The sequence below is a fragment of the Haemorhous mexicanus genome, chromosome 10, assembly GCF_027477595.1.
Source record: "Haemorhous mexicanus isolate bHaeMex1 chromosome 10, bHaeMex1.pri, whole genome shotgun sequence".
Classification (NCBI taxonomy): Eukaryota; Metazoa; Chordata; class Aves; order Passeriformes; family Fringillidae; genus Haemorhous; species Haemorhous mexicanus.
Window position 1 is genome coordinate 3,511,425 of NC_082350.1, and position 24,956 is coordinate 3,536,380.

General features: G+C 44.9%; 1 protein-coding gene across 7 annotated transcripts in view; it reads right to left on the reverse strand.

Annotated features, from left to right (window-relative positions):
* Positions 1 to 2,459: 2,459 nt before the first annotated feature.
* The window catches only part of YEATS2 (YEATS domain containing 2), a 48,472-nt gene continuing 25,975 nt past the window's right edge, over positions 2,460 to 24,956 (reverse strand). For 2 of the 7 annotated variants that reach the window (XM_059854961.1, XM_059854959.1), the window contains 17 exons: positions 24,694 to 24,864; positions 23,264 to 23,522; positions 22,348 to 22,509; positions 21,319 to 21,449; positions 20,832 to 20,987; positions 19,959 to 20,132; positions 18,982 to 19,180; positions 16,260 to 16,391; positions 15,902 to 16,000; positions 14,816 to 14,927; positions 13,554 to 13,627; positions 12,445 to 12,524; positions 11,339 to 11,540; positions 9,758 to 9,984; positions 8,547 to 8,621; positions 7,130 to 7,203; positions 2,460 to 6,056 (listed from right to left, as the gene is read on the reverse strand). In XM_059854961.1, coding sequence (XP_059710944.1) covers positions 5,948 to 6,056; positions 7,130 to 7,203; positions 8,547 to 8,621; positions 9,758 to 9,984; positions 11,339 to 11,540; positions 12,445 to 12,524; positions 13,554 to 13,627; positions 14,816 to 14,927; positions 15,902 to 16,000; positions 16,260 to 16,391; positions 18,982 to 19,180; positions 19,959 to 20,132; positions 20,832 to 20,987; positions 21,319 to 21,449; positions 22,348 to 22,509; positions 23,264 to 23,522; positions 24,694 to 24,864 — 2,436 coding nt within the window. In that variant the 3' untranslated portion in view covers positions 2,460 to 5,947. Of the gene's footprint in view, positions 6,057 to 7,129; positions 7,204 to 8,546; positions 8,622 to 9,757; positions 9,985 to 11,338; positions 11,541 to 12,444; positions 12,525 to 13,553; positions 13,628 to 14,815; positions 14,928 to 15,901; positions 16,001 to 16,259; positions 16,392 to 18,981; positions 19,181 to 19,958; positions 20,133 to 20,831; positions 20,988 to 21,318; positions 21,450 to 22,347; positions 22,510 to 23,263; positions 23,523 to 24,693; positions 24,865 to 24,956 lie in introns of those variants that run through there. The other 5 variants (XM_059854962.1, XM_059854960.1, XR_009487615.1 and 2 more) reach the window with 5 other exon arrangements.

A 24,956-nucleotide genomic window follows, 5' to 3' on the forward strand; every position in this document is an offset into this window, starting at 1 on the left:
GTAAAAGTGCTGGAGATACAACCAGCTTCCCTAGACAGTGCAATAGCTCTTCTAGCTATGCCTCAAAAGGCTTCCAGGAGAAAGCCAAAGGCTCTCAAGCTGCTGCTCAATGGACATGAGCAATGAACAGAAGGAAAAGTGAGCAGGTACTTACCCCTGTAAGGTTCAGGGTGATGCCACTGGCTGTCAATGTCTGCAACTTACCTGATTTTGTATGAAAAATGCCCACCTCAGCCAAATCGTAAGGTATCACACCAAATTCCTCTGAAGAAGTCAAATCTACATGAGTTTTGCAAGCTCCAGGGAGTCGTGATGGCAGAATTGCTTCCAACACTGCTCTCACACTAGTATTTGTCTTCCCAATTGCTCTGGCCCATGTCCAAGTCCCTCAAGGATTTTCAGTTGTGAACCACACTGCAAGTAAGGGTTATTTGACACATAAAGAAATGTCCTTTAAAAAGGAAGGGTTTACATCTGTAACTTTAGAATGTACTACCTCTAGGGTGACACTGAACCTTCTTCTTTTGTTTAATCCTGCTGACACCTGGCCTATTGAGATGCTGAAGGTGAGTTTTGTGGCAGGGAGCAGTGAATACCTGCACTGCCACATGCTCAATGTAAGCTTTGGTGTGGGAAATAAACCATTGCTCAGGAGAGATCTTGCAAAATTCACAAGCAGCACATTACTGACTTGCTTGCTCTCATAAACTGCACGTTTCTCTCTGCATTACACTAACTTTTTTGAAAGAAAACAATCAGATGCAAACCATCACCTCTACCTTTGTCACACCCATTTCCTCTACCTTGGCCACTGCGGTAATATCTGATCCTAAGGACCAACCTGGTTTGCCACAAAGGGAGTGCTGGTGCCCTGCAGCCCAGAACGGCTGTGTTTACTTCCAGGGCAGGAGGCACTTCTGTGGCATTTAGCACTAACACAGAGTTCTGCAGCATTTCCAAAAACAACGGGGCATTAGTCTGCTCACAGACACCCAGGGTTCCTCCCCACAGGGCAGGGAGAACACAGAAGTTTGGTAACTTCACTTACTCTTTCGGTTCCTGTCCGTGTCAAGTGCCGGTGCCCAGCGCTGGCAGGGGGTGGTGGGGAAGGAGCTGGGGGGGGGTCTCTGTGAGGGGAATCAGCTGTGTGGGGATCTCTGAGGGGAGGGAACAGTGCGGGGATTTCTGTGAGGGGGTCCCGGGGGGGGGCTCTCTGAGGGGAGGGAGCTGTGGGGGGGTCTCTTTGAGGGGATCTCCGTGAGGGGCCTCTAAAGGGAGGGAGCTGGAGGGGTGTCTCTGTGAGGCAGTCTCTGAGGGGAATCTGACGGAAGAGTAGGGGGGATCTCTGTGAGGGGGTCTTTGAAGAGAATCTCTGTGAGGGGCCTCTAAAGGGAGGGACCTGTGGTGGGGGGGTCTCTGTGAGGGGGTCTCTGAGGGGAATCTGAGGGAACAGTAGGGGGGAACTCTGTGAGGGGGTCTTTGAAGAGAATCTCTGTGAGGCGGTCTCTGTGAAGGGGTCTGAAAGGAGGGACCTGTGGTGGAGGGTCTCTGTGAGGGGGTCTCTGAGGGGAGGGAGTGTCCGTGAGGGAGGGGCTGCCCCGTGCCGGGCACCGCCCCTGGGCAGCTGAGGGCGCCGAAAGCGTCGGAGGAGCCGTGGCCGGCCTGAGGGAGGGAGGAGGCAGCAGTTAGCGGTGAAGGACTGAAGACACCAGAAAAAAAGGCGGGGGGGAAGCGTTTTGGGGGCTTTTTTCCGGTTTTTTGGGGGGAGGGGGAGTTGGCGGTTTTTTTGTCTTTGCCTCTCACCATTCATCTTCTATTTGGCAGTAAGTTCAAATAATTTTCCCCAAGTGGAGTCTGTTTTGCCTATGGCAGTAACCAGTACACGATGTCCCCGGTTTTATCTACTGACTTCGTTGATCTGCCCAGGGCAGAGGTGGCATCCCCATCTTTGGAGGCATTTAAAAGACATAGAGCTATGGCACTTGTGGACATGGTTAATGGTGGGCTTGGCAGCCACTATTGCACTGGGTGACCTTAGAGGTGTTCTCCAAACTTAGTGATTCTGTACCACATTATCCTGACCCACATAAGACATGTAACTTTCTCCTGAGTTCTGAAGTGGAGTGAGAGCGGATGGGTGGGCATCTGGCAGCTGGGCCAACCTCAACCCGCCTTACTTTTCAAAAGTCTTCCACATAAACCAATGATTTGCTATTTAAACAGGCTCCTCGGGAAGATGAAAGGTTGAAGGAGCTCAGCTCCTGGATTCCCCTCCCCCAGCTTCCAAAACCAGGAGCTTTTTAAAATAACTAGAAAAGGAGAAAATTAGCTTTTCCTTCAGATCGATTCCTCTGGATAAGAATCCAGGACTAACTACGACATTCTGAATACACAGAGCACAAAAATATCTGTGGATCTGGAGAAACTTTGAGTGACAGGTGGCAGTCAAGGCAATCCTAGCACAGCTAATAAAAGAATTTATTGTAAACATACGTATATTACACAATTATACAGTATAATACAGATAACATGAAGGATTTAAACACTCAGCATTACAAATAGGGGCAATAGTCGTAAAGAGATCTTTAACTCTTCAGAAAGCCAGAGAAATATACTGTAACATTTCAACACACCGCACCTGTAGCATTCCACAAATACCTGAAGGGATGTGTGAAATTCCACAACCTCTATCTTATCTCCAAGCAATTCCCACAGGAACTTCTCACCAACAAATTTTTCTCCCACCACTATTCAATATGCAAAGAACTTGTTGCAAACATTTCCTACATCTGAAGAACTAAACAAATGTGTCATTTTCTATCTGCTTTTAACAGTTTATTTTTCTTCAGCAAACTTTATATACTAATAATATAGCATCTCCTAGGAGAATAACCTGTGGTTGCTCAGAAATGTAGCAATAGATCTCCACTACAAGAACCCCATTAAGAATGAGAGGTTCTGTACCTGCCTGCTTGAGGGCCAGGTTCAGGACTTTTACTGAAACTCCATTCCTCACAGAAAAGCAGGACACAGGAAAAGAAGCCACAATTTGCAAACAGATGCCCAAAGATGAGCTCCCGCATCCTCAAAATCTGCTCTGGGTGTTATCAGAATCTCAGAAACAAACCTGCAAGAGGCAGGGGCTGGAAATGCATGTGTACAGAATCACAGAACAGGCTGAGTTGGAAGGGACCCCCAAGGATCACTGAGTCCAACTCCTGGCCCTGCACAGGTCACCCCAGGTCACCCCACGTGTCTGAGAGCGTTGCCCAAACACTTCTTGAACTCAGACAGGTTTGGTGCTGTGCCCACTGCCCTGGGGAGCCTGTTCCAGTACCCAAGCACCCTCTGGGTGAAGAATCTTTTCCTGATATTCAACCTAAACCTCCTCTAACTCAGCTTCACGCCATTCCCTTGGGTCCTGTCCCTGGTGACAAGTGAGGAGACTGGTACCTGCCCCTGGGGGGATGCTGAAGAGCACAATGAGGTCTCTGCTCAGTCTCCTCCAGGCTGAACAGACCAAGTGACCTCAGCTTCCCCTCAGGCTCTTCCACATCCTTGTGGCCCTCCTTTGGGTGCTCTCCAATAGCTTAATGTCTTTTTTTATATTGTGGCACCCAAAACTGCACACAGTACTCGAGATCATTGCAGATCATTGCATGACTGAGTTTGCCCACAAGGCTGCTGCCACAGAACCTGCAAGCTGTCGTGACAGTGACAGGGATTCTGCAAATGCCCTTCTCTTTCATGAAGTGTACAGGGTTGCCTGAAAGCACTACAGACCCCAGGTTCACTACAGCCTACAAAGCAGGGGGCCTGCAGTTCCCCAGCTACCTGGATTCCTCCCAACTCAACACTGAGCTGAAACATAATCACTGCTGCTCAACTCCATCACACTGACCTCCGCTGATAAAGTAATGTCAGGGCTAAGCTGTGCCCTTTCCTTTCACAGGCAATCCTGCACTCAGCTCACCCGAGCAAGCCAGGATTAGCTTTTGAATCCAGAGCATCTGTAATGTCCTTCCTAGGGGGCATTTAAGTCCTTCTCTAAATGCTGTTTGGATTTCATCCATTGGTCCCATTTCCTAGATTCAGGGGTCAGGTTCTGCACACTCTTTTATACAACAGAATTGCAGCTCCCTGCTAGCTGTGATGAACTGAGAGGGGCTTTCCTGCAAACCCCGTTTTATTTAAGGTGGAGAAGACAGGTGGCATCCCATCTGAGGTACACAGTGCTTTCTTCAGTTTAACAACTGCATCAAACTTATACTACTCTCCTTCCAAGTCTGAAACCTCTAACTGAAGCATTTTTCAGCATGCAGTTCCTGCACGCTACTGCAGTTACCATTGCCTGTGTTCTAGCCCCAAAAAAGCACCAAAAGATAACATTCTGCTCCTACCCCAGGCCAAGAAAGACAACTGTAGTTTAATGTTTATAAAAGGCTTTGTATTGTCAAAGCACGGCACCAACAAGAGCGAGGCCTCAGTACACCCCTGTGAGGTAGGTATCCTGCTCCCCATGCTCAGAGATGGGGAAACTGAGGCACAGAGTGATTAAATCAAAGGCCATGCAGCAGATCAGAGACCCAGCTGAGATCAGCGCACTGGAGGTTCTGGCTGTTTGGCCCATGCTCCACCCACGACAGCACTGCCAGACAAAACAAGCATGCTGAAAGCACGACAGTCCCACAGGAGTCCCACCAACTTCACAATGGCTTGTTCACACTACCAGCAAGCACCCATGGGGCAGGACAAAGGGGTGGTGGATGTGGGGTGGTCAGGATGTTGTCAACGAAGCTTTCTTCAGCAAGGTCTTGATAGCCAGGCTGCAGACATGTCTCCCTCACCAGTGGTGTTCCTGAGACAGGTATGTGCTGGGGTTAGTAGCAGAACTTCTTCCTGCAGTCAGGACATCAGAGGATCTCCCCACAAGCAGCAAATCTTTGATTTTTCGATCCCACCAGGCCTCTCTGTGTCGAACAGCACTTAGGCCAAAGCAGTGCTGCTCCCACAGCACTTCACAGTTCAGGCTGATACTTGGTGAACGCTGCTATAACATTAAGACTTGTACAACACCACTGGTCATTTGCCCTCCAGCACTCTCTAAACCTTCTGGCAGCCTGCGGAGGCACTTGCTGGGCAAGGGAAGAGTTTTAGGCAGCCCAAGCCCACAAACCCTGAATATCGTCTTTGTTCTTCTCCTTTCCCACGCAGGACAAGTGGTCAGTCAAATCTTTCCAAGCCTGATCGTGGTTTGCTCATCTTGCTTGAGGATCTGCCAGTCTACCCTTTCCAAGGTGACTAAGAAAGGTGGCACCTGACACTTCCTCTAGAAAGGCAAGAAATTTGGTTGGGTGACACTTAGCTGAGTAAGCTGCTGACAAACTTACCCAGGTGTGTTCTCAGTCACATACATCACGCTCAGGCAAGAAGGGCCAAATTTGCTGCTGCCATCAGCCTTCTGCTGCCCCAAATCCGCACCTAATCCACCCGTCTACTCAAACGGGCCAGCTTACACAGCTGCCTTTGACTTTTCCCATATTCAGAGTGCCAAAGCAAGTGCCCTGCTCGCTGCGTGGGGAAACCAACTCATATGTAGACTGCATTAAAAAACATCATTTCTCATCTTAAAAACCAGTTCAGTCTCACCAGCAGAGCTGTCTCAGACGGACCAGGCCTGTGGAGTCTCTCACAGCTAGCAACTCGATGCAAACTGACAATGTTTGTTCAGCCACCGAACATACACTTACCAAGTAAACACTGACATTTAACAACTTGATTTGGAACAGAGCATCATTTTGTTGCATTAAGGTGCATCTTTAATTGGAGGTAACAATCTAGTAGCCCAATGTTATAAATGTAAATAGTGTCCTACAGAAATACTGGATTTGTCAGCCCAACTTCAGTCATAAATCCACCTTTCCTGTAGCACCTTCTCTGCTCTATTTCATTGCTCCTCATTTAGTATCTTCATATGTTTGTTTGTGAGGAAGTCAAGAAAGGGAATATTACAGATGGCTTTGTGAATATTCATCACTGTGATCTCTCTTGGAGTCCTGCAGGGAATGCATCAGAGATGCTATTATAATACACAAAAAACCACATGTCCATAAAGCAGCAAGTCAAAAATAACAATCAAAGTAAAAAAAGGATGTAAGAGCAGGTGTTAGAGAAATGCAGGGAAAGCATTAAAATATCACAGCACAAAAAAAGCCACTCAAATGACTGGGGGGAAAACCTCTTGGGCACTGGGACAGGAAAATTAAGTACTAAAGTATGAATTCTTGAACTTGTATAGCATAATTTTTGTGTATGTACATGTAACATGTATAGATACTTTTTAATATATTAGGTAAATATTTATATATTGCATACATGAGAATATTTAAACTGAACATTTTCTCATAGTGTTTGGGTTTTTTAAAATCAATTTAAGCTATCCCAAATAATGCTGCTGAACAGAAATCAAAATGTGGCCTAATCAATAGATACTAAAAAAAAATTCTTTACTGTTGAGGGTGGTGAGGCACTGGACAGGCTGCCCAGAGAAGCTATGGCTGCCTCATCCCTGCAAGTGTCCAAGGCCAGGTAGGATGGGGCCACCTTGGAGCTCCTTGCCACCTTGGAGCAACCTGAGATAGTGGAAGGTGTCCCCGCACATGGCAGGGGATGGAACACAATGATCTTTAAGGTCCCTTCCAATCCAAATCATTTTACGCTTCTATAAAAATCACTCAGTATCTGAGGCAGAAAAGTGTGCATCAATAAAATAAAGAGATTATTTAGGTTAAGTTCTGACAGGCCATGGCTAAGCTGTCTACACAGCAGCCTGAGATGGACAAGAGTGAGCAGGTCCTTCCAGTGTGGCTCTGCAGAAACGGGTCATCTGCCTCTGAGGCATGGCAACCAGAAAGAACATTGCCTCAGTTTTTAATGTTTATGTTCCCATCCATTCCCACTAGGGAGCCATGAAATGACAAACCCCTCTTAAGGCTTGGTTCTTCTCAGAGCACAGTCCATAAATTCCTTCAGTCTCGTGGTCTGAGCCACACAAAGCCTGACTAAATTCCCAAAGCCATTCCACCCTCAGTGCTGGTGTGAGCAGTGGCAAAGCAGCCCCATGCCGTACCTGTTGTGAGGAGCTGTCTGGTACGCCACAGCGAGCGCCTGCCGTAGGATATCACTCATCAGCTGTTCAGTAGCCTGAGACAAGAGACAGCATTAGCAGGCACCATGACAAAAAGAGCAAAGGAACTTGATATCTGCTCAAGTATCAGTGTAGGAGCAGCTGAAATTTTGGCTGGCTTCAATCCTCAAATGATCAGCACAGGGCAGTTCAAGACACCTGAGTGACTTTTATTACTTAAGACATGAGTTTATTTAACAGAAAGAGACCCAGAGGTGCACAGAGCTCAGGCTGCAACTGCCCAGCCTGCTGTCCCTCCAGACCTGCAGAGCTGTATGTGCCCAGCAGGGTGGATCAAGCATTCCAGAGCCTGAGCTTCCAAGAGCACTTCAGGACCCTTCCTCTCACACACCGGAGCTGGTTTTGTACATGGCAGACTGCAGATATTCTCCTCATAGCCAGTACCTCTCCTGTGGTCACCAGGCTTCTGTCAAGACACTCTCACAGGAACCTCCCAGCCTGAGCAGCCATATGCCCAACACTTGGCTTAACCAAGGTTCAGTCAAAAGTTAATTTAGGCTCTTGGCTTCCTGTGCTGTATTCAAGACCAGAGGAGAGGTTTCTGCCACATTCAGTGAGGAAAGCTGGCATAAGTCTGCAATTATAATGGAGCAACCTGATGGCTACAATCTGTGTCTATAAATGGATGTACTGTGGAGTAACAGGGAGCAAATGCACATTAGTGCATGTGCCACCTGGAATCATATAGATTTTGTAAAACTCATCTTCTGATGCAGTTTGTATAAACAACCACAAAAATCATCTTTGGCATGAAATACACCAGAGTGCTGCTAGAAATAACCTGTATAAGCCTTCAGTCCAAACCCAAGGACTCCAGATCCCTGCTGTTCAAATTTTAGTGCAAAACCATTTCTCTCTTTTTCCAGAAGTGATTATGAGGGAGAAATGGTTTCTCACACATGGCAGAACTGTTACTCTCCACAAGAATTCAGCAGTCTCCCAGCAGAGATGACCCGGGCAAAGCAACTGAGGAATATTTAGGAAAATATAGCTAACCTTGTATAAAACAACCAAGTCTTACACAATCTGAAAGATTACCCCCCAGTTCTGAAGGGAAGGACAAAGCAAGGGGTACTTTCAAAATCACAGAATGAGTCAGTATCTTCGTTGTGGTGAGAATTCGCAAATCACTATTCTGTGTCCAAGCCAACAGATCAGTTAGAAAACTGAAAACCCCCACAAAAGTGTATAACCTTCTTTAGGCAGCTATGTATCTATCTATTCATGCAGAAAGACAGACTTTGATTTGATAAATGCACATTAATAAAGATATTCCATCTCTCTAATTGCTGAATTAATACAATCACAGACAAGCCGTTCCTGTGAAGATATTTCTTACCTTTAAAATCATATCTTCTATTACAGATGCATAAACATTCTTTTGTACCTCAGCAGGTTGAAAAGAAATCCCTATCTGTAAAATACAAGAGAGAAAAAAGAGTGAGTATATTAAAAAACCACAATGCACATTGTACTAGAATTAGAGGAGATTAACAGAAAAAAACCCTATTACAAAGGGTAGTTAAAAGAGAAGTCAGTAGACATACAGAGCTGTCAAGCAGTATAATCTCAGGCTTAATTTAAAAAAAATCTGGGTAAAACTAATACAGCCTGTAGAATTGCCTCTAGAAGTCAAAGATACAGAAGCAGATTTTAGTTTTTGTTCAGAAAGTCCACACAAAACCCAGGCTGCACTGGGTATCTTTGGGTTGAGAATGGAAGTTCCCTTTTAAAACTGTACATATCTTCAATCCATCTACTCATCATCTTTCCTGCACCCAACTGTGGCCACTGAAACCACTTCAAACAGAACTCCTGGAACAGGAGTTCCACATCAAAAGAGTGTTTCATCCCTCAGTTCCACTCTCATTGTGCCCATGCCTTTGTCACCTATGTAGCAAGAGACAAGACACTGCAGAAAAAAGGTTGTGTCCCTCGCTATCAGCAGGTGAGGTGGGGACAGGGATTCTTTCTTTCTCCAACAACTGCCCCAAGCAAATCCCTCCTGCTGCTCTGGTACAACAAAAAGCACTCTTTGCTACAAGCCAGGTCAGTCTCCTCTCTCTCTCCTGCTGCCGTGACAGAAAACCTCCCTCTCTCCTGCCCTAAACAGAACAGGGGGAAGAAATCTGAGCAGCAGAGAAGTTTGTGGAGTTTTACCACAGCCCCTTTTCAGGAACTGCTATTACAACAGCATTGGTCCAAGCAACAATTCTTCCTGACATATCTTTTGCATGATGGGTCAGGAAGAATTCAGTGCGAATGCTCCTCATACCCTCATTTATCCTTGCTTTTAGTCTTTCAAGATGATTTTTCTATACTAAGCCCTGTAAAACAGCTACTCTGAAGTGAGCTCCCAGCTGGCATTCTTGCTTTCCCCTGCCAGAACTGGCAGATGTGTGCCTTGAGTCAGAAGGTCCCATTTTTCCAGGGCATGTATAAAAAATTTCATTTAAAGTCCTATATAGATGAAAGAAATGCAACTAAATAAACGTAAGAGCACAATTAGCTTAACAACAGTCCTAATCATCTTGATGATTCACTTATTACCTTCTCAGCAGTGTCCCTCACAAACTCTGATGCAGGCAAGGAAGCCATGTAGAACTTCATCTCCTCTTGTTTCTCCTCCTGTTCTTTCTTAATGTTTATTTTTAATGGCTCACTGAAGTTGAGAATATCTACTTCCTCTTCATGTTCTGGCTCTTGTTTCAGAAATTGCTGTAGCTCCTCCAGTTTTCGGCACAGCTCCTCACCACTGCTGTAAGATGAAGGGCACTCTGAAATAGAAGCAATCAATTAAACACATGATAGGTTATAGAAAGCTGTTTATAAACAGATGCACACTCAAAATATGGTAAGAAATTAAGGTAATTGCAAGTTATTTTTGTAATGCCTACCAAATATATGGATGAACAGAAATGCAAACAGTCATTGAGAGCCTTCTAATTATATCTTCATGACACTCATGGTTCTCTCCCACATCTGCTCCTACACCAATCAAGAAGGCTGCATTTCGTACAAAACCAGGCTCATGTCAGTCTCCTGAACATTCTCACAGAAGCTTTTTAAGCTTTTTGGCAACTGGCAAATCAGTCTGACGCTCTTCAACTTGCTTAGAGATGTGAAGCCTTTAAATGTAGGCACCACGTAGTGCTAAATCATCTTTTACATTGTGATGAGCATTATCATGTTTCTTAAGAAAAAATCAGAAGACGGGTTCACAGTGGAATGGCAAAAGGGAACCTCTTCTGTGCATGATTGACACAAGCCAGTAAAATCTTCAGTGCAAAGCTATGCAGTAAACAGATTCTACTCTTCAAAGACAAACACAAATACAGTGATTTAGACATAAATATTATAAGGTGGATGTAGGCTTCCTTTCCACCTTCAACAACTGCAATGCAGGGCCAGACTTTACAACATATAATAAATTCCATACACTTCTGTGAAATACCTTAAATCCCTGTATGATCACAACAGAAAAACATTCAGCTTTTGGAAAGGCATTATCTGAAGGTGAAACAAGAGAGCTCAACTGTGAAGAATGGATGAAATTAAAGATGTGATTTTAAAACATACTGAAATGAACTGAGGAGGTCCTAGAGCTATGCTAATGGAATAATGCAGCAGCTGTAATACAAAGCATGAAGCTTCACATGAGCCAATTCACCTCAGTTTTGGAAGTAAATTAACCCCCACTGAGCTCCACACTGCCACTGTTTGGTTTTTTTTGTTCTGTACCTGAACTCAGTCACAGTGTTTCCATGGTAAGTCTTAACAGAGGCTAAGCCTACCCAAGGACAAATGTCATTACTCCTATACCTACTTTGTGTATCCACTTACAAAGGATTACATTGTGGAACCAGGATCATGTGATTCATCTACACTGAGCTTCCAAGGGCCCCAAAGCACAATAAAAACCAAGAGGAGCCCCAGAAAAACATCAGGACTGACAGGGACAAGGAACAGCCCCACTTGTAGGCCTGCCCTTACCATCTCCAAGTTTTGTTATTCTGGAGTGAAGTAAGTGAAAAAAAAAGAAAGAATCCCCTTCCCCAGACGTGCTTGTGCACAGGCATTTAACGAGCAGTGTCTTTGGCAGAAAGGAGCTTCCTGTGCCTCCACACTCACCTGGCTCACTGTCGATCTGTGTCAGCACGTCCTCGATGGAGTCCTCCTCGCTGCGCAGGGCCTCGGGGTCAGGGGGAGTGTAGCCATGGCACCGACACCAGTGCACCACGTGCTTGGTTTTCAGAGGGGTGATACTGTGAAACCTGGGATGCTTCTCTACGACTTCTTGGAGGATCTTTCTCACTGTCATTGCTCGTTGCCACTGTGACCGACCAAAGAGAAAGCTCATCACACTGGCTAGAACATTTATGGTTAGCTTACAGCCCAGAACCACAATCCAGGTTGCAAGGAAAATAGAAAAGGAACATGATTTTCTCAGGAGTCAGAGTGACTTCTGACAGGTCACTTAAACTTTACTTGATCATCCAAAAAAAATCCCAAGATAAGGGACATTTACAGAGGCCTAGTCACATTCATCTTGACTTGAAATGTTTCATCTCCCAAGTAACATCAAAGATGGCATGGTGCAAGAATCCATTAGAGCAAAATACGTTCTTAAAATTTGGTTAAACTCTTTGATCATTTAAGCTGGCAACAGCAGAGGATCTAATTCAGTGTTAACATCTTCCCTGTAAAACTACACAGCAAGATGGCAAAGTTATGAAGAAATAGAGGGAAATCACAATACAAAAGGTCCAGGTTAACTGAAATATTAATCTTTGGTGAACTGACAATCAATTTCAACACTAGTACTTCTTATGTCAGATCCCTCAATTCTCATCCTACAGAAAGCAGACACAATCCCATAACAAGATAAATAAGTATGTTGGGAAAAATTCCCTTGACTGTAACATGCCACAGAGGAGAGATGAGGATAAAGTACTGCCAGTCTGAAAAAATTTATAGCTTTAAAATGCTTAAAAAACCATCTTACTATAAATAAACTGAAAAATGACCTTCAGCATCCTTTCTGCTTGAGAAAGCCTGTGAACAATAAACTGGATCACTGTCTGAACACAAGTCAGTGCACCTTGCAGTAAGGAATGCTGCCACTTAAAATAACAGATTTATTCAGAAAACAATCAGAAAACAACAAGGAAAGTTCCACAATTCAGAAATCCTTCTTGCCTAGTGACTGCTTATGAAACCTTGAAGGAGAGAATTACCTCGGCTGCCCTCCTCTTCCCAATGTTCCAGCTGTAATACTGTTCCACTGAACTGGCACAAAAAGAGCTTACATCCTCACCTACAAAAACACAAAATCAAAAACTCCATTAAATTTTCAGTAAGTGAAGTAAGATGCATTCTGGGTTTGATGTTATTTATAAAGAGGAAGAGGGAAATGCACTTCATGCTCACAGGATCAATGACTGCAACCAACTCTTACAAATGCTGTGCTCTCTCCAAGAGAGACTGACACTGGTTTCTAAATGCAAACTCAGCCTCCCTCTCGGTCATGCACACAGAACCTGCAGCTATGGGCTGTTTTAAGCCTCTTTCCTCCCCCAAAACTCTATTATGTAGACCTCTAAGTCTGCCTTACTACTCAAAGTCTTTTCTTTTGGAAAACTGGATTTTTCTTTTTCGAAACAAATACAACATGAAAATGAAACAACGGTGAGAAGGTTTCCTGGCAAAAGCACGAGAGTTGTATGTGATGAAAGCTTTCCTGTGCCTCTCCCTCCTTCTTTGCTGCCTCTGCTTGAGAGGGTCTGCTCTACCCAGACTGCAGGACCACTCCTTCAAAGTGCATTAGTTACCAGGGAAAGCTGATACATTTTCAGTTATGTACATGAGTAAGAGGAATGAAATAATAAAAGGTTTCTCTGCAAATTATCCCCTCATGTTTAAAAAAGGTGGCAAAAGCCCCAATAACAAACACATTTCAGTGTCGTGGTATGTTACTGTATTTGCCAGCTTGATGAAACCCTAGTTTTAAATTTAAAAAAAGAAAAAAGAAAAAAGCAATTCCATTAAGGACAAACCAGGAAAAAGAAGACCTACTTGCAACTATTGTGGGAAGAAATACAATCTATTTCTAATGAAAAAAAAAAAAAAAAAAAACCCCAGATGAAAGATTTAACTGCTAACAACATATTTGACTTTACTGGAAGAACCTAATTCTAAGCATCTTCAGAATAACCCCTGGGGTAAACTCTCTAGGAGAAGGGCTTCATTTCATTCCACTCTTCAATAACTTTTGTGGCTAGAGTATGCAAGGCATTCTGTTGATACACTGACAATACAGAGCAAAGCCTTTTCATTTACTGCTTACTTTTTTCAGCAATTAATGGAACCTTCTTCACTATTGCTGTTAAAAGCTGCTGGATGTTCTCCAAATATTCTATGCTGCAAGGGATAAAAAGAATCACAGTGAAGATTGCTGTTGGAAGCAATGAATCAGATGCAAAAGGTTTCAAAATCACTGCATGGTTTGAAGTCTTTAGCCCCAAGGCATTATAAATAGCAGTGTGAGGATAAACTGTTACACCCCAAACCAGAGAAGGTATTTCAAACAGCCCTTCCTCTTGCTGAAGTGTCCAGATCTGAAGCTGCATTTGTCAGGCTGAAGAAATTGAAGCCAGGCTTGGAGAAAACCCCTGCATCATCTCACAAGCTGCAACCTTACTTTGAGGGGTAACTAGTGCAGGCTGTCCCCACAGGAAACATGGGAAACTTTGTATTTATGGGACTTGACCTAACCAGCCACAGTCTATTAAACTGGCAGGAACTATTTTCCAATAGTTATCTTCTAAGATAATTTTCAGTGTGTAGTGACTGAAGATTCATTCCTGTCTCTTACACACACTCTCCACCAGGGTAGTTTCTGTAGGGATACACTGAGATAACAAAACCTTACAAAACACAGAGACAGGGAAGTTGGGGGTCTCAAGAGCAGAAGAGAAATCCTACACACTGCAAGAAATATGCAGAGAAAAGTCTGCAGTCTAGGTTCTGGTAAAAAGACACTAACAAGTACTCACAAAAGCACCACAAACAAGGCACTGGATTTCACAGCATCCAGTGATTGAACACTCATTATTATTTAATTCTAATTCTGAAGCAAAGCAGCCCTCATACTAAGCAATTACACAAGTATATGAGCTTAACAAGACTTGAGGGTTCAGAAGGTGGACAGCTCTACTTATTTCAGATTTCCCTTCTCAGAGCTGCATTTCACTGGGCAGTGTGACCTGACTAAGGACACACAATGGCAATGGGACTTATACAAGCAGAGGATGATGAAGGGATTTTAGCAGCTTGTGATTTTAACAAAGCCCAAAACAACTGCAAATCTTCAAATGATTTTTTCCCTTTCATGAACCACGCACACAAATCCATTCACAAATCAAACACTGCAACACTGTCTGAAACAAAGGCCACCCAACAGGATTAGTACAGACACAGCAGTGTATGGGACAGATTTTATAATGTATTTCTAGGTCAAAGTAGCACCACTGCATGCATCCCTAGAACCGTCTTCATTCCCCCAGCACTTCAAAGATCAGAAATCCTTATAGAGAAATGGACAATTACTTGATAACGTAATTCCCAAGTTCAGAGCTCTCTTCTGTTTTAACTGCTGCTTGGCCTTCTTGGGTACCCACAGAACTGCAGTTTTGTCCTGTTGAATCAGGCTCCATCTTAACTTCAAAGAAACAGAATACATTTTAAGACAAAAAGTACAGCCAGCTTGATAAAAGTACCAGACAGTCTTGTGAGACTAAAGGTCTTACATAACATCCCTTCATTTATTGTTTGCATTCTCATTGCTAAGCATGAACAAATCTGATTTTGCTGAAAGAGACCTACCAGAACATGTTTCCCCCCACAAATTTCCACATGCTCACATCTCATCCTTGTCAGAAACCTGCATAATCAATTGCTGCTCTTTTGCTTATGACTGCCTGATCTAAACTGAACTGCCTGGCAAATCTGCAAACAAAGAGCTGGATAGAAAGCTACCAAGTTTTAACAAGAAGTGACATTTCAAAGTGACAACTTTTTTGAAGACACCACTGACTCTGACATGTGAACTTTCTCACGTCTGGGACAAACTCTGGTGAGACAGAAGCAGTGAGAGATGTGCCAAACCCAAATAACCAGGCAGTCTGGTCAGGCAGCTGGCATGGAGAGACATGACGGTTGTGCCAGAAGTGGACTTCAAGTGTGTCAACTCTGCCCCATGCTTTATTCTGGAAGGACTGTGTGTATCTCACTCCCCACTGTGAGCACAGGGACACGTGCTGTCTGCATCTAGTGCTGCTGGAAAGCAACCTCCAGTGCACCTGGCTGAGAACAGCAGGATCTGGGGCTGAATACTTGCTGCTCTGTGCAGCTCTGCCAATATGGACTGAAACAATGAGTGTTTAAGGTACTCCTTGTAGCTTTCTAGAACATTCTCATTTTCCTCCATAATCATCTATGCTGTGGGATTTGTTGAGGGGGAAGTCACTGTTAAATTTCTGGTCCCCAGGTGTCATTTTAACTTGATTCAAACTCTATTAATAATGGAAATAAAGGAACCCACAGTCATGGACTCTACTTTACTAGTCAGGCCACTTGCATAAAGCAGCACCAGCTTTTTTTTACTACTTGTCTTACTAAGAAATCCCTTTTTACCTTTGGCAATGGATGCTGTGGAGGGACTTGGGACAACTGTACTTGCTGCTGTGACTGCTGAAACTGCTGAAACTTTGCTGGCAGAAAGTGACTGTAGCACTGGAGATGAACAGAGAAAAAAAAAAGGGAGGAAGGTAACAAAGAAGAAGAAAAAAAAATCAAATTTCATACACTTCGACAAATTAACATTTTCAGAAGTAACACACTCCTTTTGCAGCACAAAGTTTAGGGATGAATTCCTTGCTACAATTTCTTCTACCTCTACTTCCATGGACCATGTATGTCAACAGTGACCAAGTGCTACCCTAGGTCAAAGGAGATTTTCAAACACCATCTGTCATCCTCCTCTGCCCTTTACCTTTGTTCATAGGCATGAGTATTGTCTGAACACCTCCAGAAGCTGTGTTTACACCGAGCTGTTTAAGCTGGCTGGGAACTGTCAGAACAGCCTGCTGTGGACTAGACTGATTTGAGTGGATTTTTAGCAACCCTGCAAGAAGAACGGAAGACAAAATGTTAAATAAAACACACCAGTTAGTTTATCTCCAGCTACTTCTCTCCCTTTCAGCTTGAAGCAGGATGGCATGTAACCTAGCACTGCCACCCTCTTAACAAGCCACAGTTGGCTGAGCTGTCAGGACGAGTTTCCACTGACACAAGCGATGGCTCAGACGCCGTGGTGCTGCACCGCAGTGTGCGCACTCTTACACGCTGCACGGCACTCTCAGAGTTGTAAAGCAAATCTCCTCATTACCTAAGGATTCTCCTGCAAAAGTTGATGTGAGAAACCTTTCAAGTGAAGCAGGCTCAGCAGAGTATAACACTCTTGTCAGGACTGGACCTTGTGCTCAAGGCTGTGGTAAGCCAGTGAGCTACAGCTCTGTTGTACTCACACAGCTGCTCTCAGGGAGGTGACCCAGTGCCCCTCACACCTCTGCAGTTCAGCTTGGCAGCACCCACTGCAGTCAGCAGGGCACAATCAACCCTGCTCCAACTATGGGACGAGCCCAAGGCTGCTGTGCAGCAGGTCTGACAAAGGACACACCTGAACTGTGTTGTGATTCTCTGTGCAACATGCACTGAACACACCCATAAGGACGGTTCATCAGGCTGGGAAGTACATTAAACTGGAGACTGAACTAAATCCCTGATTTCAGTCGAGGCCAAAAGAACAAGCAGAACATTCAGACATTAACAGCATTAGCAATGGCAGCACTCAGTAACTTCAGGAAAAATCAGCACGACTCCAACCTGTGCCACAGTCCCACGGGTGAGGAGGGCTCATCACCTGTCTGCCAGCTCTCTCCTCCACAAGATGTCATCTCCTTGTGGTAACACCCCAAGGCACCACAGCCAGCACTCTAACACTGTGCTTTGGGCCTATGTCCATCCTTTCTACTGGCAAACTGGCTATTCTCCATGCAATTATATTCAATCTGTAGCTAAGTTTTCTTCAGACTGTGGAAATTTAGCAGGCTTCTATTTTAAAACATTGACAACAAGAAACTTCTTAGTTTCACCATGACAATTTTATAACTATGATTTGTTTTGAGATTATTATTAGTAGTAGCAGTAGTGAAAAACAGCTGCCTTTCAAGTACTAAACATGCAAGTTCTGGTGAAGATGTCTTGGTTTTTCTTGGTTTTTAAGGATGCCCAGCACTGGTCAGTTGGGCTTTCACCCCCAGGCAAGAAGGCTCACCTAGTGCTACCCATTCCTTTGTGTGGGACACACTGATGTGGCAGGGTAGGACAGCAAGGGACCCAACAGCAAAGCTGTTAAAAAGGGACCTTTTCAACAAACCCTACCAGCCTGGTACTGCTTGATACAAACCAAGGGGAAGATTGAAATCCTTTTCAAAAAGTTGCCTTTAAAAACACAAATGTTCAGAATTGTAACAGCTCTGAGCGTTTCTTTGTTATTACATTGAAGTAACTGTTTTATAGCCACTGTTCCTTCTGAGATTCTTGAAGAAAGAGTTTTCCACCATGAAGTCAATGCCTTGGGTTATAAAAAAAAACCCCAAAACAAAATCTAGACAGCATTCTCACATGTAAATTAGAGTTTTAATCTGGAAGCTATTTAGTTTGGCTTACTTCCTCCAGAAAACCCACCTGGCTCTGCTTTCCCTGCAAAGAGAAAAATACTGAATTGCTTCCTGCAGGACTCTGTCAGTCTTAGCAGTCTATGCTGTTTATTTTCAAGCTCTGGGTAAAATATACCCATGAGAAAAGAGAAATTTATATCTGAGCAGAGAGGAAACAAGAAGAGCTGCTTCAAAAAGACACTGTCAGATGAGCTCAGTGTCACTTATTTTCTCTTTTCTGTATTTTTACTCTGCCTTCACTTCATAAGAAACCACTTCAAGTGAACAGAACATGCCACTAGGTAAATTACTCTAAACAAAAATTTCCAATTTTAACTCATAACTCTCAGACTTGCTGTATTTGCCCTCCCTGACATGAAAGATGATGAAAATACAATGGAAATAAATAAGGAGAACTCCCCTCCACACAAGGGCATCCCATTTTTATTACCTCATTTTTATTAACTTGAATGATCCAGATCCAGCCTAGTTCACTGTACTTAATGAATTTTGACTTCAAAGGCTGCAGTTCCCTCTAATCAACATCTCTCTCCTTTTCAGTCCCAACAGAACAGATGCAAAACCTCAGAGACAAATTCTGCTCATTCTCTGCACACAGTGGAGTTTCACTTTCACAAACTAATCAAGTCTGCAGTACTGCTGGTATCGTGACAGTGACACACTCTGCTCCTGACAGGCAAAATGCATCTTCTAGTGAAAACCTGGCATGAAAACTAAAATCCCTCTCCACTACCAAAGGGCAACTTGTGCTGTTATTTGTATCAGATACAGTCAATGCCAAAAGGATGCTGAATTATTAGAAATTTCCTTGGCTAAGCCAAAAGTTATGTTAGTAAGGTGTTTTAGAAAGCATGACTTTCACACACTCGCAGATACAGGTGACTAAATTCTTCCATTTGCAGCAAAGACCTGTACAGAATTCACACCTGGATTCTAACTTTCTCTGGGAAAGGTGTGAAGGGAGTTTAATACCTGATACTGTAGCTTTTCCTGTCACAGGTGTTGCTGTAGTCATCAAGGAAGCAACACTTACAACACTGGAAGTCGCAGTCTTATTCACTACTGATGAAGTAGACTGGCTCTGGCTTACACAGATCTGGTGCTGCTGTCCAGGTGTCTTTGCTGCAGGAGTTCCAGAAGATGATGAGCTGGAAGCTGCATTATCTGTTTGCTGCAGAGGCAAGTAAGAAGGAGAAAGAAGCAAATAAGAGGGAATAAGAGGCAGAGAGGGATAACAAATTCCTTTTCATGTCACAGGTGATTCAAAATAAAACAGAGCAAGGTAATATAAGTAATAAAAGTAGCAAACCCAAATTTTTATCTATCAATTGTTAGGAAGCAAGAGATTCTCGAGCTCATATCCAAAAGCCCACACACAATGATGGGACATAGAGAATGGAGGCTGTGGCAGCATGGCATCAACTCTCCACAGGCATTTGGGAGGTACAGATTAGGGCTCATGGAAAGAAACAGGCTCAGAGAGAATTCCACACTCTTCATTGTGCTGCTTCCTCCCCTCTCCACACACTGCAGCTCCACTCCACATGGACAGCCTGCATCAACTGGATCCATGGCTGCATCCACTCACAAGGGCATCCACTTCAGGAATGCAAATGTTCTGTGTCCTGCCTCCCTGCATGCCAGAGCAGCTCCTTGCCAGGCTGCAGTGCCACAGCTGCCCTGGGGTGGAGGGCAGTGACAGCCTCTGCACACAGCCAGGGCCAGCAGGCACTGCCAGCCCCCAGCACTGCTGCCAGCAGCACTGGGCAGGGCCTGTGCCCTCAGCAGCACCCACAGGCTGCTCAGAGCTCTTGGTACAGGGAACAGCAGTCCCAGCAGCAAGCTGAGGGCACCTACAGGGGAGAAAAGCAGTGCAAGTCCTTCCCTGGGGCTGCCGAGGCAGGAGTGCAGCCAGTAGCTTACAGAACACTGGCAGTGCTGTTTCTCACCTGGGCCACCCCATTGGAGGGCAGGGCCACGGCAGGAGCAGCAGCTGTGGTGATGACACCTCCTGACACTCTCAGCACAGTGGTGCCAGGTTTGGAGAGCTGGGATGAGGCAGGCACTGATTTTATAGACCCATCTGATATTTTCACCAGTGATGTCTGTCCACTGGATGTAGCCTTTGACAAAGAAAGCAGCATAAGGAAAACAAAATATTAGTCAGGGTTTTAAATTATTTTAGAAATCCAAATCAAAACAGAACAACAACAAAACAAACAAGAGAAATGCTTTTTATATTATCAGAAAATATTTTCAAATACTTTTGCTGGAACAAAATTATCACCTCAGAAATCAACTTTATAAGTGTTGACTTTGCAAATATATGTCTACCAGTCTTGAATTTTGGATAATCAATTGCAAGTACTCTTAAGGCATTTGAATTTCATAGAGACTACTTGGTACTTTTTAAAAGAAGGATCTCTGAGAGGTACCAAACCCAAAGATTTTTAAGAGCTTTTTAATAGCAGGTGACCCTGCTCTTTGAACTTTCCAAAGTTGAAGTATTTAAGTACATTTTTGCACCTGACTACTCACTTTTCCAATTCCATTTCACTAAGAATCCCAGAGCCCACTGACAAAGCAGCAACCCTGAGCTTACACAGACAGCAAGCTGACCCCCTCTGAGAAGAGATAGAAATCTGTAGTCTGATGAAAGTAAGGCTTTGTGTGCTTTCCTCATCGTGGTACAGCCAGCACCACAATTGTACAAAACCCCACATCAAACCAACTATGAAAGGAAATGCTCTCAATAATGTGTGCCTGTGGTTCCTGTACTCTGACAAAACTAGTAATAGAGAAATACATCAGCTGCACATTACCTGTGTAAACAGAGCTGTTTTCTGTCCAGTTATCACTTTTAGAGCTTGTCCTTGGGTGGAAGATGCTCCAACTCCTACACTGCCCTGAACAACTGATGCTGGAGTCAGCTGCTTCCCAGAGCCCTGAGGTGAAGGCTGGCCAACCAGAAAGGTGCCCTGCTCCAGAAAGAAATCAGGGAGGTCAGCACTTTGAAACACAGTTAAAAGTCAACAGAAATTTAGAAGTGTCAGGTAAAAGTAGGAGTAAGGGAGAAAAGCTGGTGGCTGTAATGTAGCCAGAACATTATTTCATCTTCTGAAACAAGGCACTGCTAACTTCAGTGGATGCCCCTGCCCTAAGAGCTGGATGCAGCCTTCCTGCTGCAGAACACCTCGTGATGGAAGCAGAGCAGGAGAAAAGTCAAGAAAGATCCAGACACCAGAGTCCCAGGGCATCCACCAACACCCCTGAAATGCCAGTGAGCTTCCACTGAGATGTGCCACTGACCTGGGGTGTCTGCTTCAGGATGTAGGATGTGTAGGTGAGGTGCTGTGACAAGTTACTGCTTGTGCTTTGGGTTCCACCTCCTCCTCCCCCTCCTCCTCCTCCACTATTTGTAGAAGAACCAGACTGAAGACCTGTAACCAGAGGAAAAGACTTGACCCTTTGGTAATCAGACAGTGCCAGCTGCTAAAGCATCTCTGTACACACAAGAACTTGAAAGGACATTTGGTGCCATGTGTTTTGCAGTCAAGCAATGTCATTATTCAGTAAAGAAGAGTTCAGCTGTGCTGCTGTGCTCTCTTACAGCTCAGCTAATGCCATGAACAAGAGGAGCTGTTGGGGAGATAAGGAGGCCTGGTGGACAAGCAAAGCTCGTTTCAGGCTGTTTAGAACTTTCTGTGAACTGAAAATACTTTCCAACAAAAGATCAATCTTTTCATGACTCTTTTGCAGGTTATGGATCTGCAGCAAAAGCTCTGGAAACACTCTGAATCTCACTGGCTTCTTCATTTTAATTTCACTGCATGCAATTTTGTTAACATAATAACAGATCATGGATACCAAGCAGTGGCAATTTGCAGTGACACTTTGATATTGCTCTGCCTCCAGAAGGAACAGCCTGAACAGGGACTTTTTGCAGCCTCTCATTAAAAACAAGGGTAAAAAAAAAAAAAACTCATGGCTCTGTCATAAGCATCACAAGTATCTGATCTTCCCTGGTGCCAATGACCTTATCGAAGTTGGACTGCCCCAGCTGCAGGTAAGACACTGGGAGTTCCATTCACAGGCCTATTAACCAAAAAACCATTTCTGCATTGAGAGCACAGCATGAAAAGCAGTTTCACTGAGAACAAAAGCCACTTGTGAGATCTCAGCCTTAAAAAACACCACATATGGGCTGTTGTGAACAAAGAAACCCTATCCCATTACTGATTTCCACAGCACCAGGATGCTTTCTAGCAAAAATGCCCAACATATTCATTTTGCAGTGATTACATTATTTAACTCATTAGATTTCCCTGCAAGACTAACTAGCATTATTTGTAGCTCTCAGTATGGCTCCTTGGGGTATCAGCAGCAGTTTTCCTTTCCCAGAAGGGTTCTTGCTGTTGGTGGTGAGGTACAGCTTGGTGCCTGGTGGTAAGTTTGCCAAGTTTGCCAGGTTGGTAGCTGGTAACTGCAGTGTAGCCATCACTAGAAAGAGAGAATAAAAAGGAATAAACCAGCTGCTTGCAGAAAGTAGTATGCACTGAAATCTGCACAGGATGCAAGTACTCAGTGAGATGCAACCAGCCCCCAGTAATCCCTACTCAGCTGCTCTAACTGCAGATAAACTCCACCAGCAATGCATAGGCAACTTTTTTTAATAGGTCTGGAAAAAATCTCTCTGTGTTCTGGCCCACTCATGGCTGCAGACCAAAGCAGCACAGCCACGGGGTCTGCAGGCTTCCTGCAGCCCCAGACACCACACAGCAGCTTTCCAACAGCCCAGAGCCCCAGCCTGGGCTCAGCTAAAGCAGCTGTGTGCACATGCACACAGGGGGCTCCTGCCCATACTCCTGCACCTGTAAGCACTGGGGAAGATGTGGGGATGAAACAGGGACACTTTGGCTCTGGCTGGCTGGATTCACGGGGAAAGGACCATAATGCCAGGCCAAAATGTGAAACCTGGCTCCATGAAAGCCTGCAGGGTCTCCTGCACATTCCCCAGCGTATCCATCTGGTCTCCACTCCCAGAACACTGCATGTTTTAAAGCACTTGTGTGTAACCCTCTTCCTCCTTACAGATAATGAATTAGCATTTTCTTTCTTATTAATCTCAGCCTGAATTTTCCTACAGAGCTCTCTACTCACTTCCAAGTTTCTCTATCACACACAGTTATTTTGCAGCTGAATACATCATTATAGACCCATCACTAGCCATTAACAAGGTACAAAATCACTCTACCTGAGCCTTGAGATGTACTTTTCAGAGTTCCTGTGGAAGAAACTTGTGCCTTGGTTATAGTCTGCACAGGCTGAGCCACAATTGTCCCTCCACCTCCACTGACGATGGCTTTGGCTACACCTTGAGTCACAACCTGCTTGGAGCCAACAGCCTTTGCCACCGAGGAGCTGGACTTGGCCACGAGGATCTGACCACCACTGATGGCCACCGCTTGTTTCACCGTCGACTGCAGCGCAGAACCAACGGGAACGCCAACAACCTGCAACAGACAGGGGTGGGCTGGGATGGGGCCCTGCTGGCCACAGCATCCTGGGAATCCTGGCTGGCACACCACTCCCATCATCTCCAGACATTTCAGGACGTGTCTGGTCATGAACAGAAGCTCTTCACTCAGGAACAAAATTAAATCGGCAAGAGGCCAACCCCAAGTAAAATGATAAACTGTTAAACCCAGCCAGGATCTCAGCACACCCACAAAAGATTAAGTTCATTCAAATCACAGGGCAATTCCTTTATTTCTGATTTATAAGCAATGGCTTAATTCCAGCTGAAGATAAAGCTTGCCTTGGTGAATTAAAGAGATGCAGAAATTCTGTTTCAACACATCCATGGGAACAGATTCCCTGGGAAAACTACAGCCTCACAGCAGAACCCACAAAGTGCTTCAATTTTATGTGTTAATGGTAACTGCAGTGGGACATGAGTTTTTGTATACCTGCTCAAACAGGCAAGAAAGGCAGCAAAAAGAACAAGGAAACGTTGCAAATACAAAAAAAGCATTTACTTATGCAAAGTGAAAGTTCTGTATGTAATCTCTAGTGCCTGGCACGTCATTTGACTCTGTCCACAATGGAAAGAGGCAAGACTGGAGATAATTTCTGACACATCTGTCATCTTGTCACTGCACTGTGCCTTCTCAGAAGCTGTGTCACTCCTGGCAAAGCAGGACTGCATTGGCTCGACTCCTGCAGTAAAATGCTCCAGTTGCCACTCAAGTAGGACTGCTTTCACCTAATCCTGCTCGGGCTCAGCCTCCACCTCACTCCCTACCTGTGCTGTTCTCTTATGTTGCAGGCCTGCACTTGCAGGAAAGAATTCACCTTCTCTTGTGGAAAGACCTGGATGAGTTTCAGCAAGAGCTGCTGATGGCAGCCCAAAAGCACCTGCAGCCCACTGCTGCAATGGCTTGGGCAGAAGTGGGCAATGTCCCTGTACACAATAAAATGCAACAGTGCCTGCTCAGCCTGCTCCCTTCCCAAGCACTCCAGGGAAGCAGGACACGAGCCACTGCACACAGGAACCCAGCTACCCATGGTGCTGCCACCTGGGAGCGAGGCACGAGCAACCCTGCTGCCCTGGAGGAGCACCAAGGGCTGCAGTAACAGCACAGACAGCTGCCAGCACCCCAGAGATGCCCAGGTGCCCCTTACCTTGGACTGCACGGTCCCCTCGCCGCTGCTCACGACGGGTTTCTGCGGGGACAGGGCCAGCATGTGGCTGCCCTTGACGGTGACGTACTGCTGCACCGAGGGCTGCGCCGCGCCCGCCGCCGGCACCGCCGCCTGCTGCGGCAGCTCCCCGGGCTCCTGCTTGATGATCACCTGGGCAAGGGCACACACAGTCACAAGGACAGCAAACACCTTGGATGCCTTAGGATTTCAGCTTTTACATTTTTCAGATCCTGTACTGCATC